The sequence below is a fragment of the Rhynchophorus ferrugineus genome, unplaced genomic scaffold, assembly GCF_030347505.1.
Source record: "Rhynchophorus ferrugineus isolate W39M unplaced genomic scaffold, kcgeb_rfMv2 rfM11, whole genome shotgun sequence".
Taxonomy (NCBI): Eukaryota; Metazoa; Arthropoda; class Insecta; order Coleoptera; family Curculionidae; genus Rhynchophorus; species Rhynchophorus ferrugineus.
Window position 1 is genome coordinate 9,207,726 of NW_027472590.1, and position 25,653 is coordinate 9,233,378.

The following is a 25,653-nucleotide window of genomic DNA, read 5'->3' on the forward strand; positions in this document are numbered from 1 at the left end:
ATAGGTGTTAGGTCTAGTAACATGGTAAGAATTCAAAACAAGAAATATAAGAAATATACGATATTGAAAAAATGTTTAGGAAGTTATTCTCCATTCAGTTAAGAACGAGAAGGTTTTTTGAGATATTGATGGGAATTTTAAATTAAAACATAGTGAGAAAACTTAGTTCAAATGGGTATTACAGTCAAAACAAAATCATACAGTTGTTATCAAAGAGGTGATCAATGTATTATTGATGAAAAATAATAAATCTGAAGTATAAGATCACAAGGAATGATACATAACCAGTTTATTACAAGGCATGATGACATTTTATTGTAAAATTTCTGAATCTCTTGAATATTTTAATACTTACCTAAAAAGAAATTCGTAAATTACTTGAGAATACTCGTAGCTTGTAGCTTTAAATGGATTTATAACTTTTATCATTTTGTATTCCATTGTACAACCAAACAAATATATTTTGTTTATCCATAAAGAAGTAGATGTAGTAACATGCACACATTAACTAGATCAGTTTCATTAAAAATAATTCACATAAAAATTATAAAACAATTTCCAAATATGCATTAGCAACCATATTTTCTCCAATCGATCTCAGATCATCAAAGCGTTTCTCTTTCTAATACAAAATATATAAGGTTATCTAAACAGTGAACATAAATTCTACTGAAATAGAGCGTAATTTATCCCCAGAATAATTTCACCCAACCAAATATTGAACATTTTTCTTACAGCTAATCAGATACAGCATGACGTAAGCATTAGGTATATGCATTTCCTTATAAGAAAACTTTATTTTCCTTCATTACATATACAGTTATATCAAAGATATGTGGTTGATTCTTTTAAATTATCTTGTAGTTGAGAATATCTTTTAATACAGTTAAAAGGATTTTGGTCAATTAATTATTTGTTATTATCAATATTATGAATACAAATTGTATTTATTAATACATTTTGGATTATTTCGACATTGAGAGGACCGTTAAAATGATTTTCGTTCATTAATAAAACGAGGTCATTATTTATTAACCTTGGTGGAAAATGTTTAACAATATTTTGTTGTGATTCTTGGCCTGTTTCACAATACATACATTTTAAAATGAAAGAAAATGGACTTAGGTATCTTAAACAGACATCTATTGTTAAAGAAGTGCGAATTAAACCAACTTTTTATGATAATTATCGTCGAGTATTGGTAAAATTTGTATAATGAGTTATAACTTTCAATGGACAAAACTTTGTAATATTAATTCTTTCGTGAAATTCCGTGAATAGTTCGGGGCTATAAGGGGAAATTCTACCCATCAACCATCTTCTATATAGTTTTTGATTAGTTGCTTAAATACTTGTTTTCTTTTACGAAATTATTGTAAAGTTTTTCATTAGTGGATTCATTTAGATTTAACAGCTTAGAATAAAAGATATACTTCTGATAACATAATATCGAACATAACATTGTCAAACCACCTGTTTTCTGTTGATTGTACTGCTACGGCATCACATGACTGTTCTTTTAACTTTACATTTTCGGTACAATTTTTTTCGATAACATCTTTATTAGATATGCTTAGTAAAATATTAAGTCTAATTTTATTTATTACTACATTTCATTTGTACTTCGATTAATTCACAAGCAAGACGAGTGCTAGATAAATACATCAATATGTGTTCCTCTGTTATAAAATTATAATAACTTAAGCTACAGTTTACATTAAAGGTATTTTATATAAGTTATAAATCCATTTGATTTCCAGGTCTTCGTGCAGTTTTTCGTTGGTTACATAGCGATAGACATTGGTAATTAATCGAAGAATTTTATTTTGGCAGCGTTGGGTGACTAGTTGATTTACATTTTTAACGTAACCCTATATTTACATCCCATTGGTCCAAATTAGCTTTATGGTTGACTGATGCATCAATCTCTTTGCTTTTATATTAAGTTCAGAGTATATTTTGGTTCTAATCTGTTTTGCTTTATGTCTAACAAATATCAGTAACTTTGAAATATGTGGAAATTATTATGTGTTATGTTGTTTTGTGTCGTGTTTGTTATAAGTTTTCATTCAATGCTTCATCTTTACAATTTCATGGCTTGATATATATACAAATAGGTTAGAATATATGAAATGCTGACAGAACGCTGATTGAACGGCTGAATGCTGTACTAGATGAACTATTGTACTTACATTGAGGGTGAATAAGATTGCCTTTGACTTATTTAAGAATACATTTAAAATATTTAGTAATATTTTGATGTTATGTTATAGTTAATAATTAGCAAAAGATTACCTCTATAATAACAGGGTCCCACTTGTGTATATAAGACTATATATAATTTTTGATGGATTTTCTTAAATTTGACACCTTATTGTGAAAAAATCAGTACAATATATTTTATTCATAGTAAAAAATAAAATGTATCGTCCATGGTTAGGTTTTTATCATTTTTCGAATGAACAATCTCTAGTATCTGGTGAGGTTATCGACCCATTTGTTCAAACAAGTTGTAATTACAAGAAGCAAGGTCTGGAGAGTACGGTGAGTGGAGTAGTACTTTCCAATATAATGTTTTCATGTATATTTTCACTAGCTGCGCAACAAGTGATCAAGGGGTTGTCATGCTGAAGAATAACTGAAGAAGTTGTGTTTTTGCATATCGCTGAGTTCAAAAGTACAAATAGTAATCGATAGCGAGCCCCGTTGATGTTTCCATTAAATTTTAGCAACTTAGAGTATACCACGCCAATTTGATCCCACCAAATTTATAATGTTAGCTGGGAATTATGGATATTCACTTTTGCCGCTGATATCTATCCATCACCAGCTGGTCTCTGTGATTTTTTTCCTTATCGTAATTGATTATCGTAATGGTTTCACCGATTACGATGTACTCAAAGCATTTGAAAATGGTTTCTTGTGTCACTTTTAACAATGCCGCATGGCATTTTTATATTTCACACCAACAATCATCGAATAATTCTGGTCCTTTTGACTGTTCAGGACGCTTTTTATCTTCAATGTCAAAATCGCCACTTTTGAAAAGTCGAAACCACCTTCGATGCCGAAATCGATGGAGCATGGTTGCCGTAAGCTGCACAAAGCATTCGACGACCTTAAGACGCATTTTTCTTTAAATTCAAGTAAAAAGTAATACTTTCAACGTATTTAAAAAAATGTTTTGTTCACACATACTGAAAAGTGAAGCTTGACAACATGAGATTGGTTAAAAATTTACCGGATGTCATTTAGTACACAGGAACACACTCTGTATCCTTTAAATTTAATTTATAGGCTTACATTATGGACATTTCATACTTGTTGTCCGACTTCGTTACGTTATCTGATTAATTAAATTTAAAAAAGTTATTAAGATAATTTTACACTCTAAACGAACACTTTTAATTTCCCAAAAATTCGCAAGAATATATTATCAGTCAACCATATGTTTATTGCTAAACATTTAGCGGAACAATTGACCTAAATATTATGTAAAATATCGTCTGAAAATTGCCGAAAATTAAGTAAGTGAGAGACGACGTCGTCAGTGATATCGAACGCTTCTTTTATCGCTTTGCGGACAAACCAGAAAGGTTTGTGGCCACGCAATCACGCACGAATATAATTCTCGTTCATTTTTTCGCCTTTCCAGTTTTTGTGCTTGTGCAATATTGTCTTCAATAAGGTTTCAGTCCGGTCAACTTTGGCCTTGCTACTGTCCGAATATGTATGCGAACCGAACAGATTTATGTCTCGTTACGGGCTGAAATATTGGGGTTTAAAATAACTCCGAAGAAAGACGAAATGAGGTTGTTATTATTTATCACCATAAATGCGAATTGTGTTTAAAGGACTTTGTAATGGATATGTCTCCACATCTAATATTTTTGAAACTACAATGCTAAATTAGTTAATTAAAATATTGAAATATCAGCATACAAAGGAAACAAATTTCAGTTACAAGTCTTACTCGCACATAATTAGATATTTAACTTTATAGGAAATTTTGGGAAAATGTTTCGCGACGTCCAATATGTAGAGGTCGCTACTTTTAACTTATTACCTGCTTTAATCGAAATGCTTAGAGCCGTGACGAGATCTGATCTCGTGCGTTTTTTATTTATTTGTTTTGGGCGCCATTTTCACTGTGCTTGGCGTAAGGAACAGTGTGTTTAAATATTTATAATGTTTATAGAATAAATTATTAGTTCATTAGTATATATAAGTAAGTAGTACGATAAGTAAAATGAATTATCGATCTAGAAAGTGTCGTGTACCCGAATGCATAGACAGTAAAGAAGTGCAGAATCGTTTTCCTTCAAATAATTATTTGACTGTCTTTTTATATCAGCACACCATTTTAGGCGTCCAGGTGTTAGGCCAGGTCCACAGAATAACAGATGTCATTGAAAAAGCGTATGAAAGTAAAAAATTATGCTCAGTTATATACTTAGATGTAGCACAAGCCTTCGACAAGATTTGGCATGAAGACCTTGTTCATAAACTACAGAAAAATGTTACCAAAACAACACACTGAACTATTGAAATCGTACATTACAACCAGAATGTTTAGAGTCAAACAAGAAGAAGCTTACTCTACAATAAAAGAAGCTAAAGCAGGTGTACCACAAGGAAGTGTACTGGGACAAATGCTCTATCTACTCTAAACTTGTTATATACCACAAATGGAGAATATTACGTTGGCTGTACTTGCTGATAAAACTGCGATTATAGCTGTCGGAGACAATAGTGAAGAAGCCTCAGAAAAATTACAACAGGCAAGTGACAATATAAATAATTGGACACAAGCTTGGAAAATAAGAATTAATGAAAGTAAATCTGTGCATGTGCACCTATAAACAGACCATACAAGCATCAATAACATTAAATAATACTACCATTCCATATAGAAACAACGTTAAATATCTCGGAACGAATCTTCCACTGGAAGGAACATATAAAGAAGGAAAGAAAAGAACTGGAATTGAAATAATATAGGAAAATATGCTGGCTGATTGGAAGAAAATCACAATTATCAGTACATATGTTCTGCAAATAGTAACATAAATAAAATAAAAAAATTTCAGAACAAAGTCCTGAGAGATATTGTGGGCGCACCCAAATATTATAGGACTGATTACCTACATCGAGACCTTCAGATGCCCACAGTAAGTCAAGAAATCTAGAGAATTGCAAAAGGGCATGAGTAAAGACTCCATTCTGATGAGAATATTGAAGTTTTTCAGCTTTTGATTCAGCATCTGATCTTGTGTAGTGTTGTGCAGTGAGGTGCATATAATAAAAAATACAGCAGTGACATGTATAAACATTATTTCACCAGAGACTGAGACAGGACCGATGGAGGACCTAGTTATTATATACCTAGATTTAAGTTATCATAATGACAGATTGTAGGTTAGTCGAAAACGACTAGTAGCAATGTAATAATTAAATAATAATAAAAAAAATAATCATATAATTTTTTTTAATATATATTTTAAAGTCTTCTTTTACCAACTTTGGGTTTATCTGCACTAAAGTTTAACGTGGGTTCCGAACCACGGTCCTCAGCATTAAGCCTACCGACTGGCGAGTGACCAACTTTAGAAAATAACAAATATTTGTTTTTTAATTTTAGAAATTGATATCCTTCCTAAATAAGCTACACAAAGGGTATATATTTGTAGTTTTGGATCAATTATTTGATAGTTACAACTCCACTAAAATAATAGCTACTGAATGCAAACCTTTTTAAAGATGATTAACTGAAGTTCAATAAACAAGGAATTTTGGTACGAAGCGATTCAGGACTTAAGTAATGCTTAGATTTTATTGCCCAAGTAAGAACAAATTCGTTAAAGTGTCATGAATTACAAAAATATCTGAACCTATCTTAACATGAACAAAAAGATATATTTCAGTTAAATTTATAAAACTTTTCTGTCTTTTTTATTGTTAAAATTATTTGATACAAGTAAAAAGTTGATAACTATGAACTTATAAATAAGTCTGATAATTGTTTTACTTTTACGATTGCACTTAGGTCAATGCAAATTCCAATAGGTAAAATAATCCAGTTACGCCTTTTCCATTTATTGAAAGACTAATCATTCCTTAAATAAATGAAATTTCGTAAAATCTGTTAAAATTTTACTACCAAATTTATAATCAATTAGTTACAATCATTATTTTCAAAATTGTATGGTTAATCATAAAACAAGCGTGGTTTTATCAATATTTACAACAAGAATTTTCAAACATTTAGTTAAAACTGAAACTGAGTACATAATTTTAAACCTATATTTCGTAGAATAAACGAATTTTGTTAAATATTTACTGATAGAAAGCTTCAAGAAATTTGTGTTTGATTCGATGCCTTATATTATCCTAAAATTATTAGACCAAAATGAAACAAGAATGTCTGAAGATACCTGTGATTCTGTAAAGACTATATTTAGTAAAATATGTGAAAGAAGACAACTTACTGATTTTTAATTGCTATCATATATAGACTAATAGGTTTGGTTTGATGATAAAATGGCGGAGGAACATTTATATTGATGAAATGGTGGAGTATTTAAAAACTGGGGGACTATAAATCACACATACTCAATAGTTTAAATTAACATATATTACAAGAAAACTATACTTCCTCGATATGTTTCTTATATACACAACAATATTAACTTATTCAAAATTTAATTAACTATAAACGAGAATAATGCACAATACGATACTATTTTATTTCTTGTAATAGGTCACCGAATGTGCAGGTAATCTAGGGATGGGATCTCCGAAACCGGGCTGCGGCCTCTGACTAGGATGGACTGGCTGGACTTGGACTTGGGGAACAGTGGGCGTGGCGAAGTTCATCCTGATTTTGATCGGTCGTTTTCTGGGGTTCTGGGCTCCGAACCTCACGTTCCTGGGGTCCAAGGGTTCGTATCCGTTGGGATCTGAAATATCATCGGTTGGTTATGTTTGCTGATGGGTGGTGACGATGATTTTACCAGGGAATTTGGGGAAATCATCGTTAGGTTTGAACAGTGGTGGAGTGAATTGGAAGCCAGGTGGTATTTGTTGGCTTGGGGTCGCTGCTGGAAGTAAATGAGGACTGGCTGGTAGAAGAGGGTACAGTGGGGAGTTGCCGTTCGGTCTCGGTTGTTGTCTAACGTTGGAATAACCGATACCACCAGATCCCAGAGCAAATGCACCTAAAAAAGAGTTAGTTATATGTTTTTGAACTTATTTTCTTTTTTCTATGAATCCAAAATGGAAAACAATTGACAGATTTCCAAAGTTTAGTTTAGGTAAATTAATTTTGAGGTATTTAAATTAGACGGCGTAATATTCTAGGACTATATTTACGTTAGTAATCTACAAAAACTAGTCAGTATTTTCTCAACCTGGAAGATGACCAAACATAAGGTAAGAAACACCATTTGTAATTAGTGTTAAAAAGTATTACTTGAAGCTATTGAGTTCTTTAAGACTTTTTTAGTTAACATATTTAAAGCACGTAAATGTCTTCTTGAATTCTTCCGGTACTAAGGCTTGAGTAACCAATGTTAGGAGATTTCTCAAGTTGTTCGAGTTTCCCGAGAATAGATGATGTTCAAGATGAATTTTATTTCAATTCCTTGGATGATCCTTCTGAAAATTTATTTCTACAATAGGCCGAGATAAAGGACGTGCCTTTTTATACACTGGTGCCAGAAATGTTCTCAATCTTTTGACAGGACGTTGGACAATTTCAGCCACATGAAGATGACATTGGCTTCTGTTGAGAATCGCGAATCACTTTTAACGAATCAGCTTATCAGAAGTTCTTTTGGAGTAAACTCTAGTTCATGGGACCACAATATGGTGCAACTATTATTCTACTCAGCTTGGAAAATAGCTCTTATGTGCTTCTCTTCTATGACTGTCTTATAAATTGCTTCTTATCGTTATTTAATATCAATATATTTCCATGATGATTATTTAGTGACATCACGTGTTACTGTAAATTGAATTGTAGTTCCTTTTATTACATTAGTTATCCCTAACCTTCAAAAGATTCGTATTTAAACTTGACAGCCTTTGGATCATTAGTTTGTGAATTAAAGCATTTTGAGTAAAGCAACTTTTGTTATTGTGAAAAAAAATGGATAAAAAGATCATTTTATGAAAATTTAAAAAAAAACGGCAACATTTTAAACTGAGGCCTATTTTGAAGCAAAGGATAAATCGTACTGCAAAAATGGTATTGTAAAGTTCGAGGGTCGCTATAATCAGCGTATCACCCTTGAAAAGAATTATTTTGAATAAAAAAAACTAATTTTGCCAAAAAATGTGTTTTGCCCAGCGAGCATTCTTTTGAGATCTGAGAACAGAAAATAGTCGCTGGGAGCTAGATCTGGAGAATACGGTGGATGAGGAAGCAATTCGTAGCGAATTTATGAATTTTTGCCATCCTTTTCACTGACTTGTGACACGTACATTGTCTTGGTGAAGCAGCACTTTCCTTTTTCTTCAACTCGGATTTATTACGCTTGATCATCTTCAAACACTGCTTATGATTAGGAGTAACTTATAAATAAATATTCGTGAATGATATGATATACGTTTAGTTGATATATTTAGAGCCTCTACTATTTCATTCAATTTACGGTCATTCAAGATAATTATGTGGATCTTTTATATGTTTTCGTCGGGCAAATAACCTCTTTAGGGCGTCCACTGCGTTCACCGTCTTCGGTCACCACGTCTAAACTTAGCATACCAATCCTTCATAGTTGATATTTCTGGGGCAGTGTCCGGAAACTCGGCATCAAGCCAGGTTTTTGCTCCAACTGTATTTTTCCCTTCAAAAAGCAATATTTTATCAACACGCGAAATTCCCTTTTAACCATTTTTTTTCACAATAACAAAAGTTTTTTCACTCAAGTGCTATAATTCACAAACTAATGATCCGACAGCTGTCAAATGTATACATGCATCTTTTGAGGGTTAGGGGCTAACTAAAAAACATATGGATGTAATTCTAGTAGAGCCATCTATGTTCTAGGCCGGGGACTTTTCAATTCACCTATTAATACTGACAATTGAAATATAACGGAGCAATATTACTTCAAGGTTTAGATTTTAGTTCGTTTAGGTTTTAAGTTTTCAACAGAATGATCTGCCTCGATATTAGGAAAAGTAAGAATACAAGATCTATTGCTGACCAAAAAACATGTAAGCACCTAATATTATTTACTATATTCTCGATAGGTGAGAAGCCTGAATTATAACTTACTATTGGAATTGCGATTATATTATTGCAAATAATTAGTAAATATAATTCACGATATCTCATCTAGATCGGCGATATCTGCCTGTCATGTCACGCAAGTGAATAAGTGCGTTTAAATAAAGCGGGACAAGTGACAGTCGTAGTAATTTATTAATTCAAATAAATGATACGTTTTTAAGCTTGGCGACCTACTTGCCGGCACTGCTTTTACCAACACATTCGATATAATTCGGCCGAAATGATTTAGGTGCAGTTAAGTACACCTGTTCAAATATAGTACCGATTTTTTGTGTTTCTTTATAAGCGGTAAATATCTAGTTCATTTGAAATGACTATATTTGACTTTGCAGTTGAATATTTTACTGTAATCGTTAATACTTTCTTGGTTTCTAATAACAATTTTCATTAATTGACCTTTTAGTAACTTCTACTAAACATATATAAATCGAAATTAGATTAAATTATAGCTTAGAAAATAAGCTGGTGTTTACAATTTAATATTTACTACACAATTTTATAAATTCGGTTCAATATTTGGATCCGAACAGATAAAAATGATTTTTAGCGTTATTTGATGTCCTGAAGTCAGATCATTAATCCTTGTATCAAGGTTGGTTCTAGTTTTCGGGTTCGCGCATGGTGGCAGCACTGCGCTTTTTTAACGGCTGTCAGCTGACGACGTTGTACTAAACATCATCTGGAACTTGTTTTTCTGCTGCGATTGTGTTTTACAATTGTGAAAATGCAGAGACAACATTGGAAAGTCGATTTGAAGTGTTTTTGTTACGTTTGTGGATATTATGTGACGGGTAAATGTGGAAAAATAATGACAAATGCTCTCAAAGATGCGTATTTTCAGTAATTTGGTTTTACTGTAGTGAAAACTGACAAGTTATGAATACCGACATCGTTTTGTAACGCGTGCAGAACAAAGCTATACAAGTGGTTACTGGGTGAACATGTCTACTTTTCATTTCCTGTACCAACGCTGTGAAGTGAACAGAAAAATCACTGATGCAAAAATAATAGCACAGCATAAATATCTTGACGTGTCATCAGTGTCGAAGACAGATCCAAGTACGTACAATGATCCATTGGATACTGGATGCGACTGTTGGTTTCATGGACAGTCATATGCAAAAATCAAAGAAGGAATAAATGTCGGACCTGATATTGGAAAATTAATAGATGACGCAAAGTTTACAAAATGTTTCAACACCTAATGAAGCAGCTGTATGGGCATCGTTTCAAAGTGTTGTTCACAACTTTCCCGGTAACCACAAAACACGGTATTACAAGCACGTAATCAAATTCCTATAAAATATATCAAAGATTGGAGCTCGAATGTCTATCAAGATACGTACTATATATTCATATCTTGATTTTTCCCACAAAACTTGGGAAACTAGGGACACGAGCTACAAGCAAGGAGAGCGACTACACCAAAATATAGCGAAAATCAAATGATGATACCAAGGATTTTGGGGCGAATGATAAGCATGATCACTGTTGTTGGACCTGAATGCGTGAAGCAAATCCTAAGTACGAAGGTGGTTCAAATATGATCGAGACAAATACTCTGGCGCGTTTATATACTATTGAAAAAAATTACAAAAATTTAGAGCTTTTCTAGGTATTTCCCCTCACTAATTACGCATTTTGTCCATCTTTCCGGAAGTTTTTTGATGTCGGTATCGAAGAATTCCTTGGGCAACTTGGACAACCATGTGCTCACGAACTCCTCTACCTCGTCGTTGGTGTTGAATTTTTGACCTCCGAGGGCTTTTTTCAGTGGTTCAATCATGTGGTAGTCGCAGGGTGCTAATTCCGATATTGGATCGAGCGTGAGACGCGCGGTATGAGGGCGCGCGTTATCCTTGAGAAGAATCGAACTTCGTACTGGAATGCTTCTCCATTTCGAATGATAAGCGGGTTTCACGTGCGTTTTTGAGAAGGTTAGGGTAGAATACAGCAATGGTACGTTGGGTGCGCAGAAAATTGACGTACAGCACACCCCGCCGGTCTCAGAATACCATACCTTCGTTTTGACTAGCGCCCCTTCCTACTTCTTCCACCGCTCATTAGATGACACCTGGTTTTCGGGAGTGTAATAGTGTACCTATAGCTCGCCTGTAGTGAAGATTCGCGTTAAAAATGTCCCCCTCCGCCTCATCTCGCGTCACCAAGCGTCGACAAACTTTCAAGTTTGTTAGTTTGTTATTTTTTCTTTTTTGCTCGAAGTTCAGCAGTTTAGGAACCCATTGCGCCGTTACTCTCGATCAATCGGCTCCTTCTCGAATACTCATTAAAATTGTGTTATATATCAAAGCACAACTGAACTAAAACTCACAGTTGATGCGCCAACATTGCGATGTTTTGACATCACAAATTTAGATTACCTAACATATATACAAAATAACTTTAAATAGACTATATATTAAATTCATTGAGTATTTCGAAAACTAGAACCAATAAAAAAAATGGGCTGCTTATTTGGAGCTTTTGTTCACTTAGATCTAAAACCGTGTATACTTGTAATATTCTTTCCAATAACAAATAAAAAAATAACATTACCATTTCCAAGGTTTACGACACCTAATGCCCCGGATCCTAAGAACGTAGCTCCGTTATTTGAAGGTACATTGGATGCAGCAGCATTCACAGGAACAGCAGGTGGTGGTATTAATGGGATGATTGCGGTACCTACAAATATATGTATACTAGAACGTAAATTTCTATTCCATGTGGTCACAACGACGTCTTTTACTGTTTCTCAAGAACCAACAAAACTTTTTCTTTCAACACTTTTTCTCAGATATAATAAAAAAGTTAATTTTTTAATTGGATAGTATATAATAGTCTCTCAAATTATTCCAGATAGAATTAGAAATTGTAACAAATTACACCATATACTTTTGAATGAAACATGCAAATATAATTTTAAAACGGGCCGGCTTGCTGGCGTAGTGGTTGTAATAGTCGCGGGTTCGAATCCTGATAAATAAAAGAATTAACAGGGAGATACTCAAAGTTTGCTTGTATGTATATTTTGTATATGACATGTATATTTTTTAGATATATTCTTTTATATATCTGGTGGATATATAACAAGTCAATTGAAAAGTCCCCGGCCTACCGTATTAAAATCCATTTTTGGCAAAATAAGTTTTTCTTATTCAACATAATTCCCCTTATGGATGGTACACTTATTATAGCGACCGTCTAACTTTTCGATACCATTTTTGTAGTACAATTTGCCCTTTGCTTCGAAATAGGCTTCATTTTCGGCGATCGCCTCTTCATTCGACGAAAATTTCTTCCCAGTGAACATACTTTTGATATCTGGGAACATAAAATAGTCACTAGGGGCTGGATCTGCAGAATACGATGGATGAGGACGCAATTCGACGCCTACTTCATGGATTTTTGCCATCGTCTTTACTGACTTGTGACACGTGCATTGCCTGGGTGAAGCAGCACTTTATTTTTCTTCTAATGCGGCCGTTTTTTGGCGAGTTCGTCCTTCAAATGGTCTAATAACGCTATGTAATAGTCGCTGTTGATATTCCTTTTCTTCTCAATGTCGTCAATGAAAATTACTCCACGCGCATGGCAAAACACAGACGCCATAACCTTGCCAGCCGACTGTTGCATTTTCTCATATTTTGGAGCGAGTTCATCGTGTGCAATCCACTCGGATGACTGTCGATTGGACATTGGAGTAAAATGATGGAGCCACGTTTCATCCATTGTCACATATCGACGCAAAAACTCGGGTTTATGTGGCTTGATCACCGTCAAACACTGCTCCGAATCATCAACTCGTCGTTGTTTTTGGTCAAAAGTGAGCTCGCGCGGCATCCACTTTGCACAGAGCTTTCTCATACTCAAATATTCATGAATGATATAATGTATACGTTCAGTTGATATCCTTAGAGTGTCAATTTTCAATTTACGGCCATTCAAAATCATTTTGTGGATTTTTTAAATGTTTTCATCGGTAACAACCTCTTTTGGGCGTCCATTGCGTTCACCGTCTTCAGTGCTTATTTCACCCAGTCTAATTTGATTTGTTGATTTTCCTGGGGCAGTGTTCGGAAACTCGGCATCAAGCCAACTTGGAACTGTATTTTTTCCCTTCAAAAAACAATATCTTATCAACACGCAAAATTCCTTCTTTTCCATATTTTTTCACAATAACAAATCTTACTTCACTCAAAATGCTATAATTCATAAGCAAATGATCCGGCAGCTGTCTATACACGCAACTTTTGAAGGTTAGGGCTAATTAAAAAATATATGGATTTAATTCAAGTAGCGCCATCTTTGTGTCAGGCCGGGGACTTTTGGATTGACCTGTTATATTTCATAGTTAAGTTGTTATGTTATATTTACATTTGTTAAATAAATTTATATTTATCTATATTAATTTTTATATGTTTATAGAACTTATTGAATAAAATGTTTCAGAAATTAATTTTCTTTTAATTTAATTTTTATTAAATTACTTGAATGAGCGTCTATAACCCCATCTAAATATTGGACCTTGGCAAAACTTTCCTCCAGAGACACCTATTTAGTTTTCTCCCTATTACTCTATAAATAAATGTACCTGTAGGTTGTTGTGGAATGGGTTCTTGTGGTTCTTGAACAGGTTTCTCCACAGAGTTCGATGAAGCAACTGGTATTATACTTCCTTTAGATGAGTGTATGCGATCTCCTAAAACGATACAAAAATAAATAGTGACATCTCTTTCCATACTCAAGAAAAAAAAATTCCTTACCCTGTGGTATGGGTAAGAACGTATCGACCCCTAGATCGAACAGTTGAGTATCTCCATGAGGAATCTTGAGCGATTCGAAGGTATCCGCAAACGAAAAGGTACCCCTCTTGTCTCGATCGTCTTTCTTGGATTGACTAAGGCCGACCAAAACTAACGTAAAAAGTACCTAAAAATTATCAACGGTTTTATAATGGATTAAAGCAATTCAAATGTTTTTTATATTGTTTTTAGCATCACATAAAAATTACCACAAAATTAAACAACCAAAAGGTGTTTAATGATTTTGGGTATTATATAAAAATAGAAAATTAATTCGCTTGTTTCATGGTATTACGATTTTTCCATGAATCGGTCTAAAAGAAATATTAGTTATATAAACAGTTTAATGAGATTATTATACACATTTTTAATAAATCGAATTTATTTATTTTGTTACATTAAATCAATATATTTCTTCATATAATTGTATTTGACAATTATTGATGAAGCATGATGATGATAAGTTTAGGACATAGATATTTTTAAAAATCTTTCAAGGATTAAGTTTTGAAAATCTATTATTTCAAATTTCTGGACTAGCCTCTGAGACAAATTTTTGTTGTCCAAGGAATTCTATGAATTTCGAGTTGTAACAATGATTTTATTCTTCATTATATTTTTTTTTAAAACCTTAATACACATCACTGGTGTGAATATCTTAATGGTCTGCAAAATACTTATCTACAATAGTAATAATTTTTCTTCATTTGCAAAAAATTCTTCAAGGAATAGTTTTTTGAGGCATGATAAGAGGGAGCTAAATCTGAGGAATAAGCTGATCATTGAAGCAATTCCTGTTGATGATTTTTATGAATTTTTTAATCCAATTTCTACACAAATGTACTATACAATAATCTGTTTTATTGTCTAAGTTGTCTGAGAATTCACGAACAAAATTCGTTTTAATTTTGTAGTAGTAGTTTAGTAGCTATAGTATTAACACAACAATACTAGAGTAAAAATACTCCTGCTTCATTTGTTTAAATGATTTAATGAGATGTGAGAAGATGGTGCCAAAAATCTGTAATAAATTTCTAGGGGGTTTCTAGGTGAGTTATACTGATGGAATATTTCTATTTCTTTCTGTGAGAATATTACAACATTTTTAAATACATATTTGCTTCCAATTTCTACAAAGAATTTAAATAAAAATTTTTGCTGTTTTTGTATTAAAAAAAAACACGAATGATAATCATTTTTTGGTTGATCTGTGAACAAGATATCATTTCAGAGCCAAAAAGTGACGATAGTAGATTATAGTTGCATGAATAGCCATGAAATAAGACAAAAACACTTTTAATACGCTCTAAAGTCATATTCAAAAATGTTCTTATTGTGTTATGCATTCAGAACGAGTATGGAATAACAAAATGTCGAAAATGTAAATTTGTCGAAAAAGATAGAAATAGTTGATCAATTTTCTTTAACGAAAAGGCGTTGCTTGTTTGTATTTAATTGTTTTTTCTTATACACCAGGTATATACCACAACTATAACGAGATAGCTTGCAATATTTTGTAGATGATATATCCATTTATAACGTATACCAGTTGTAGAAAAATTAAACGAAGTGATTTTGACGAGCATCTTTTGAAGGCAGTTTTACAACATTAAGTGCTTTTTTACGCAATAATACGAGTTCACAGTTTAATCTACTATTTTTTATGTGTATGCAAAATATTATTAGTATTATTAACAAAAAACATTACTTGTACAGGATAACAGCATCTGTTGAGATATACCGTAAATTATTAATGATTACAAAAGAAATGTTAATGGGTAAAACATGGACGTTTCTAATAATACGTTGACTGGCGATAATATATTTCCACTTATATCCGCAGTCGTGATATATCACGACTTTCTCACTGTGAAATGTATAGCATCATCACTCGTGATTTTTCCCCACATAATAACAGCAAATCTTTATAAATGTATAGAGACCAAAAATGCAAATATTGTAAGATGTACAGCTGATGATAATTGGGTTATAAAATAATATTTTCAGTATTTAATTGTTCTTTTCTATTATTTGTTATAAAATGACTTTTTATATATTATTATGTTGTATTTAACAGCCCAATTGAAAAGCCCCCAGCCTGAGACAAAGATGGCGCTACCAGAATTAAATCCATATCTTTTTGGTTAGCCCTAAACTTCAAAAGATGCGTATATACATTTGACAGCTTTCGGATCATTCGTTTGTGAATTAGAGCATTTTGAGTGAAGCAACTTTTGTTATTGTGAAAAAAATTGATAAAAAGGAAATTCGGGTGTTAATAAAATATTGCTTTTTGAAGGTAAATATACAGTTGAAGCAAAAACTTGGCTTGATGCCAAGTTTCCGGACACTGCCCCAGGAAAATCTATCATTAAGGATTGGTATGCTAAGTTTAGATGTGGTGAAATGAGCATCGAAAACTGTGAACGCAGTGGAGGCTCAAAAGAAGTTGTTACCGGCAATAACATTTAAACAATCCACAAAATGATTTTGAATGACCGTAAATTGAGATTGAATAAAATAGTAGACACTGTTAAGATATCAACTGAACGTCTACATCATATCATTAACGAATATTTGGGTATGAGAATGTTCTGTGCAAAGTGGGTGCCGCGCGAGCTCACGTTCAACCAAAAACAACAAGTTGATGATTCGGAGCAGTGTTTGAAGATGATCAAGCATAATAAACCCGAACTTTAACGTACATCGATATGCGACAATGGATGAAATATGACTCCATCATGTTACTCCGAAGTCCAATCGACAGTCATCCGAGTGGACTGCATACGATGAACCCACCCAAAAGCGTGGGAAAAAATGAAACAGTCGGCTGGCAAGGTTATGGCGTATGTATTTTGGGATACACAGGGAACAACTTTCATTAACTACCTTGAAAATTGAAGGACTATCAACGGCCGCATTTGAAGAAAAAGAAAGTGCTGCTTCTCCAAGACAATGACCCGTGTCACAAGTCAGTGAAAACGATTGCAAAAACCCATGAATTGGACTTCGAATTGCTTCCTAATCCACTGTTTTCTCCAGATCTGGCCCTTAGTGACTATTTCCTCTTCTCAGATCTCAAAATAATGCTCGCTAGGAAGAAATTTTCGTCGAATGAAAGGTTGATCTTCGAAATTGCTGCCTATTTTGAAGCAAAGGACAAATCGTTCTATAAAAATTATATCGAAAGGTTGGAGGGTCGCTAGTGTGTATTACCCTTAAAGGGAATTATGTTGAATAAAAAAAAAATAATTTTGCAAAAAATTTGTTTTACTATGGTAGGCCGGGGGCTTCCCAATTGACCTGTTACGTTAATAAAAAGCAAGACGAGTACGGGATAAATACAAAAGTATGTAATTCATAAATTAAAATTCATTTAGACTACTTAAAAGTTGTCCAGTAGCTGCATAGCTTCGATGTTGCTGTGATTTAGCAATCTTATTTCATGTTTTAAGGCGAAATCTTGGATAACTTCACCGTGCAGTCCTTCGTTGGTTATGTAACTATAAACATCGGTAATTTTGAAGGAATTTGTTTTTGCAGCTCTAGATTACTGGATGGTCTGATATTTTAGTGCAGATTTCTCTCATTCTAGATAAAGTTGGGTTCCTAGATTTGTCTAACGTGATGTTTTTAATTTAATCTGCCATTGATACGGATGTCAAGGTATTTCGGCGATTCTGTTTGAGGAAACGGGCATATTCGAAGTGATATAAATAGCATACTGCAACGCAAAACTGATAAGGATTTGAATATAGCATAAATAAAACCTACTCAACAAACATCGAGACCAAACAAAATATCTGGACAAACATATGAATAATTAAATTTTGTATAGATAAAAGTCATCCTAAAATAAAACTATGTTACTATGTATAGGTTGAAATTATTCTTTAAGGCTGACTGACGCCAGGCAGTGCTTAAATATAATTGTATTGACCTGAACATTGAACGCCATTATTAACCCATAGGTTGGAAAGTCCCGGGCGTAACAAAAAACGCTTATTTTGTTTAAAATTTGGCTTCATTCACCAGCGTAGTATCTATCAAGAACCGCACAATCATTCCAGCGCCGCTCTCACATTTCAATACCACTTTTTAGAACGATTTACCTTTTGCCTCGAAATAGGCCTCAGTTAATCTCTTTATTCTTGCGAAATTTCTTACCGGTGAGCATATTTTGAGGTCTGCGAATAGCCAGTAGTCGCTTGAAGCCAAATCTGGCGAAGACGGTGGATGTGAGAGCAATTCGAAGTTCAGTTCATGTAGTTTTGCCATTGTTTTGATTGACTTGTGACACGGTGCGTTACCCTGATGAAACAATTTTTTTCTTTGCCATATGCGGGAGTTTCTTTACAATTTCAGCATTCAAACGCTCCAATAACACTATATAATATTCAGTATTGATAGTATTTCCCTTCTTAAGATAGTCGATGAATATTAAACCACGCACATCCCATAATACCGAGGCCATAACCTTTCCAGCCAATTGTTTGTGCTTTCGGACACTTTGGACGAGGTCCGCCACTTACTGTTCACAGAGAAGTGATGGATACATGTTCCATCCATTGTTACATATCGACATAAAAATTCTGGTCCAAACATGGCCAAAGGATGCTCGGAATTTTCAAAACTTTCGTGTTTTTGATCAAAAGTTAACAAACGCGGCACCCTCCTTGTATAGAGCTTATACATATATATATATGTGTGTGTGTATATATATACTTAAATATAAACCTAACACGTTCTTTCATATCTTTATGATATTAGATGATTTCTGGTTTTAGTTCCTCATTTGGATGTCCACTTGGTTCTGCATCATCGGTGTCTCTACGACCAGGTTTGAAATCAACCAACTAACGTTTTATTGTTGTTTCGAATGAGGGAGTCCTTACGATTTTTTGTTTCTGATGTAGTGGAGTCCTTATAATACTTTTCAAGCCATTGCTTCGCTTGAACGGTGTTTTTTCCCATCAAAATTAAAACACGAAATTGTTTTTGATCCATTGTTTTGAAGATAACATAAGTGGTGTCAGTCTTAACACAATAACCAACAAACTTATGAGTAGAATATCATGAAATTTTAACAGCTTTTTTTCGAAGGTTAGTACTAACTGAAAAAAAAACGGTGAATGCAATAAAACCAGCGTCATCATATACTGGGCCCAGGACTTTTCAGTCAATGTGTTATCAATTACCTTGTCCCAAAGACTTCAAGTATAGCAAATAAGCAGAGGAGACAACAAATACAAAGATTTTAGATACAACACAAGGACTTAAGTAGAGAAAAACTATAATGTAGTAGTTACTAAAAACAATAGAAAATACCGTAAAATATCAATAAAATCTGTATTAAGCGATAAAACAGGAAATGTTACAAAAGAGATCAATACCAAGGTGGATATATATATTAATTTTTATTGCAAACCGTTCAGACATGCAACAGCACTCTCAAATACCACTGAAGCATGAAGAATCGTTAATATTCATCAAGGAATATAAATTAATACGTTGTTATTGTAACACAAACTTATTTGAATGAATTTTCGAACTTGAATCAGCATCAATCAAAATTCACCCATAACATAACACGAAATAATAGAATTTATTCGTACGCACACATACAAAAATCATCTCGACATGGAACGATGTCGAAAGACCGTCATTCGATCCTTAGCAACAACTGGTTCTCTCGTAATTTAGTACTTCTAGTGTTTCGGAAAAAGGACGAAAATATCGTATAACTTTAATATTGGAGAATGTTATTCGTGAAATATTAACGGCAAGGTTTATGGGTCAGAATGGTCATCGGATTTTATAAATAATTACGTGTTGGTATAGAAACTATTTCAAAATAATTTACATACGCGTTTTAAATAGTTCTGAAAAGGTTAGGTGGTTATTATTGATTGTTTTTTTATTGTGATGTTTGATTTATTGATATTGACATTCATATAATTTAATACAATATATTATATAACTGGAAAGGTACTTGCTAACGATTTTTTTATAAATTTATTTATGTCCCTGTTTTATCATTGTAACAAATAAATACAGTAAATGATTGTCAATCAATTATTTAGTGTTCAGACATTAGTAAGATCTATCATTGGTGTACTTCGTTTAATGCCGCGTACCTACAGGGCCAGCGAAAGCCAACGAATGGGTTCGTTGGTATATTTTTAGTTGTGTTTGGACGGTTTGATCATGGCCAACAAAGGTTTGTTGGCGTTCGCTTGCTATCCGGTAGAGTGCCGGTAACATCAAGAGAAATGAACGGAATCGACGAATACGATGTGGACGGTGGGTACTAGATAACAGCCAACCAATGAACGGTTATAGTTCGTTTTTAGACAGTGAAGGCAGTGTACGTGTTTTATGCTGTTTTTGAGCAGTTAACATGGCGAATGAAACAAAAAAGAGTGGTCAAATAACAAGTTGTTTTTATTGATGGACTTATAGAGAGAGAAGCATCTACTCTGGAATCTCAATCATTCAGAATATAAACTTAGGACAAAAACCAATGATGAATGGGCAGAAATTTTAAAAGTACTTGATACCAGTGTAACGGATACAAAAAAGAAGATGGAATCTGTATTGACTACATTTAGAAGGGAGCGACGAAGAGGTGAAGATAGCAACATGTCAGGTTCGAGTACTGAGGAGATTTATAAATTAAAATGACGACAAGTTTTCTCCTTGTATAACCCACGAGACTACGATAAGAACGCATACTATTTGAGTTGTTTTTAAAGTTAACAAAAAATTTTTATTTAATTAGAATATAAATGTGAGAACAGAGGATGGGTACGTGGTATTTTATAAAAAAGGACATCAAATACTTTTAAACCCATGGAGACATGTCAGGATGTATTTAAATAAATTATCTAAATTAGAGAACAAACGTTATAATTTTTAACTCTGCACCAAACCGTAAATAAACCATAGAAAAGGAAAACAATATGGTTTATCCTTTTCATTCTTTCTGAGTCGATCGGTACAGTCGATCAAGACAAAAAAATCAAAAAAAATTAGGATATTTAGATTTTGTGTTACATTAACAATTCTATAGTAATAGTAATTAAATTGTTGTGTTATTATTGGAGGTTTAACATACATTGGTTTTCAAATATGGAAAAACGAGGGTAAGTGCAGAATGTAAGATTATATTTTTAAAAGTTATAAAATCCAAACAGCATCAGTTTTATTTATATTGCTGCCAAATTTATAACACATCATTTTCAATGACATCGAATAGGTATCAACAACATATATACATAGCCAAAATTTAATGATAACAAGGACAGGGAAGAAAATGATTCTTGTTGTGTTGGAACTAGTCAAGTCATTAGTGAGGTCTAGTAACTGATAATAATTGGACATTTATTTTAAATATAATATATTTTAGTAATGATTTACATTTTATTTTATAGGTAATTAAGATGTAGCTAGAATTTGTTGAGAGTGAAAGCCGATGAATGTGAAATTCAGAGAAGAAGAAATTAGACAGCATTTTGCTAAGATGTAAGAACAGTGTACAGTGCTATGAAATAATGAAGTTTGCTAACAAAAGTTTAGGCTAGTAAATGTACAATACGTTAGTCGAAAGCTCGAAGTTGTCAATTAATTAATGGGATTTGTGGATCAAGAATAGTAGCAATCATGATTGATCATATTTGGAGATATTTAGGAGAATTTCATTGCTTTCCTATATAGTGGGGGCTTTTTCATTTGGTTTTAACTGCATTGGCCGGGTTTGATCTAAACGACTTTGGTCTTTTTTATGATAATGTTTCTTTATATGGTTCCTGGAGATCTTGTTACTTGTTCAAATATGTAAATTAATTTAATTAAGGTGTTTTTATAAAAATAGGCATATAGAAATTATTTTTATTATTTCATTTTATTCAATATTTTTTAAAATAAAATATGCTATATCAAAAAATGTTTAATGTTTATTTCCCTCCTTGTATATAGTTTCAACATTAAGTCAATTAATTATTAAATTTGTGTATATTTATTTATAAAAAATAATGATGTGTAATATGATGTTAAAATGACTGGACATATATTAATTACATTCTGAACCATTTATCTGCTATATATATATATATATATATATATATATATATATATATATATATATATATGACATCAAATCTACTAATCACGATAAAAAATGTAAGCAAATAAAGCTGTATGTACGCCTGCTCCAAATCCTTGATTCGTTCCAATGCTTAAAATCCTTGATTACGTTTTAAATATGGAGATCACTGAGGAGTAGCGTATCCTTTGGAACTACACTCTTTCGAATAAAAATAGAATTTTGAAAATCGGTCTCTAACTGACGGAGAAATCGGCGAACATACATTAAAAAGAATATACAGCCGAACATAGAACCCCCTCATGTTTTAAAGTCGGCTAAAAACAGCATCACCCTCAGCATCATGGTCAATAGTTTTCGGAGCATTATCTACTGGTTTTATAATTTTTAAATCAGATAATATATAATATATGTAATAATGAAATAAATAAAAACTAAAACCTCATATAACGAGTACTCAATACAATATAACTTCATGGGAATATGTAACAAAATTAGTTGAAATTCCTTGTAAATGGAAAGTTTTATTCTTCATATAATAATTTTTAAATTATAACAGAATTATAAAAATGGGGAATGCGGATCTCTAAGTTTCGGTTGAGTATATAGCTACCGACTGACTTACTCATAATTGCTAAAATTAGTACTATTATTCACCTGAACTCTATCCCATTCATTTGTCACCGATATAAACAGTTAAGAGCCACTTAAATCTACACCGGGAACGCTTTGTACTGATGTTGAACAATTAAAAAAGTTGTGTAAGTTATTGTTGATCAATATCAAAACGCTTTTTCAGTCTACGAATACTCGTACTGGGTTTGTTCTTTTTAATTAAGTTACAAGTTAAGGATGGAATACTTTTACTGATGTGGTGTTCCGGATAATTACTACATTCTTATATCAAGTACACTTTAGATTAGGGCATTGATGTTGAAATTTATTGACGACTTTCCGAGCTCAAGGCAACGGTTTAAAATTGAAAAAATGAAATTAACTGTTTTAAGAAAATGTGATCTGAACATTTTACACAGTGGCATCCGCCAATTATTTGCTGAAGTGCTAAGGACGTCTACCTAGTGCCCGCAACAGCATACATAAGAGTTCAATTAAAAAGTCCCCGGCCTACTATGGTAAAACACATTTTTTTGGCAAAATTAGATTTTCCTTATTCAACATAATTCCCTTCAAAGGTGATACACTGATTATAACGACCCTTCAACTCTGCGATACCATTTTTGTAGTGCGATTTGTCTTTTGCTTCAAAATGGGTCTCCGTCTCCGTTTCGGCGATTACCTCTTCATTCGACGAAAATTTCTTCCCAGTGAGCATTCTTTTGAGATCTGGGAACAGCAAATGGTCGCAGTGGACCAGATCTGGAGAATACGGTGGATCAGAAAGCAACTCAAAGCCGAATTCATGGATTTTTGTCATCGTTTTCACTGAATTGTGACACGGTGTTCGTCGTGTGCAGGCCACACGGATGACTGTCGATTGGAATTCGGAGTGAACTGATGGAGATATGTTTCATCCATTTGTATATAACGACGCAAAAACTTCGGTTTATTAAGCTTGATCATCTTCAAACACTGCTCCGACTAATTAACTCGTCGTTGTTTTTGGTCAAAAGTGAGCTCAGGCGGCATCCACTTTGCACAGAGCACTCTCATACCCAAATATTCGTGAATGATATGATGTACACGTTCAGTTAATATCTATAGAGTGTCTGTTGTCTATAGTGTTCACCGTCTTCGGTGTTCATTTCACCACGTCTATACTTAGCTTACCAATTCTTGACAGTTGATATTCAGGCAGCGTTCAGGTAGTGTCTGGAAACTCGGTATCAAGCAAGGCAACAAATATATACACGCATATTTTGAGGGTAACGGCTAATTAAAATATGGATTTGATTCTAGTAGCGCCATCTATGTGCCAGGCAGGGAACTTTTCAATTGACCTGTTATATCAGAAACTATAGTGATTATAATTTTCAACATGTCTTCAGGTTCAGTACACCAAACGAAAATTGACAACTCTTCGAAACATACAGATCGTCATTCAAGCGGGCAAGAGTTACTACCAAGACTTATAAAGTAAACATTTCTATAAAAAGGGATAGAAAAGTTAAGATATTTTTATTTTCAAATGGAATAGTGAACTGGAAAATATGTAAATTCAATTGACGCAGCATCCTGGAGATAATTAATTAAAACATAATCCTAATGAATCGATTTTATGAGAATCGTACCTATTAATTAATTATTAGACATATTAGCTTTATTTGCATCGATAATCAATTAAAATGAAAGTCAAAACCCGATATAATATTTTTTATATACCCGATACAATACACAATTTCTTTTAAAACACGCACAATCGAACAAATGCTCTTACACGAACATACTTCTTATTAATATAACAACGATCCCAATATATCAACGCTATACATGACTTCAAACAACTATCCTCGACAACATATTGGTTATAACGACTTTTTCGGGGCTGAACATTCCACAAAGAAAATATAATTGCCTGATATAACTTGCTTTTTACCTCATAATTCGATTGAACGGGTTTCTAAGGACTGGTGAAAGTCCAGTCATCTGGGTTCTTGATTTTTTTTCTGCAGCGTATGCAGTGATTTGTTTCGACATGGTTGGAAACTTAAATTGGTTTCGGAATAATCAGGAAATAGTTTACTGTTATTAATCGTATCAAATAGTTTTGATTAGTTCAATCTAAGTCGAACGCATTATATATATATATATATATATATATATATATATATATATATATATATATATATATATATATATATATCTGAGCACCGAAATCGTGAACGCAGCGGACGCCTATAAGAGGTTGTTACCGACGAAAATATTTTAGAAATCCACAAAACGATTTTGAATGACCTTACATTGAAACTGAATGAGATAACAGACACTCTAAAGATATAAACTGAACCTGTACATCATATCATTCACGAATATTTTGGCATGAGAAACCACTGTGCAAAGTGGATGCCGCGCGAGCTCACTTTTGACCAAAAACAACGACGAGTTGATGATTCGGAGCAGTGTTTGAACGTGATCAGGCATAATAAACCAGAGTTTTTGCGTCGATATGTAACAATGGATGAAACATGGTTCCATCATTTCTCTCCGAAGTCTAATCGACAGTCATCCGAGTGGACTGCATACGATGAACCCACTCCAAAGCGTGGGAAAACGCAAAAATCGGCTGGCAAAGTTATGGCGTCTATATTCCGGGATGCGAATGGAATAATTTATTCTGGTCACCTACAGCGCATCGAAGAGAGAAGGTAGGTAAAGACAATAGGGCAAGTAATGTGGGTGCGATGAATCAAGTTAAATAAATATTTCAGAAGAGAAGAAAACTGAGCAGAGGCAAAAGAAATAAAACGAATTTATACAGTTAACAAGGG

The 25,653-nt window shown here is 33.2% G+C and overlaps 1 protein-coding gene across 2 annotated transcripts in view; it reads right to left on the reverse strand.

Moving 5' to 3' along the window:
• Positions 1-6,615: 6,615 nt before the first annotated feature.
• The window catches only part of LOC143205264 (uncharacterized), a 41,963-nt gene continuing 22,925 nt past the window's right edge, over positions 6,616-25,653 (reverse strand). For both annotated transcript variants that reach the window (XM_076418448.1, XM_076418449.1), the window contains exons 2-6: positions 14,065-14,230; positions 13,893-14,000; positions 11,855-11,983; positions 7,014-7,217; positions 6,616-6,959 (exon numbers count right to left, since the gene is read on the reverse strand). In XM_076418448.1, coding sequence (XP_076274563.1) covers positions 6,745-6,959; positions 7,014-7,217; positions 11,855-11,983; positions 13,893-14,000; positions 14,065-14,230 — 822 coding nt within the window. In that variant the 3' untranslated portion in view covers positions 6,616-6,744. The remainder of the gene's footprint in view (positions 6,960-7,013; positions 7,218-11,854; positions 11,984-13,892; positions 14,001-14,064; positions 14,231-25,653) is intronic.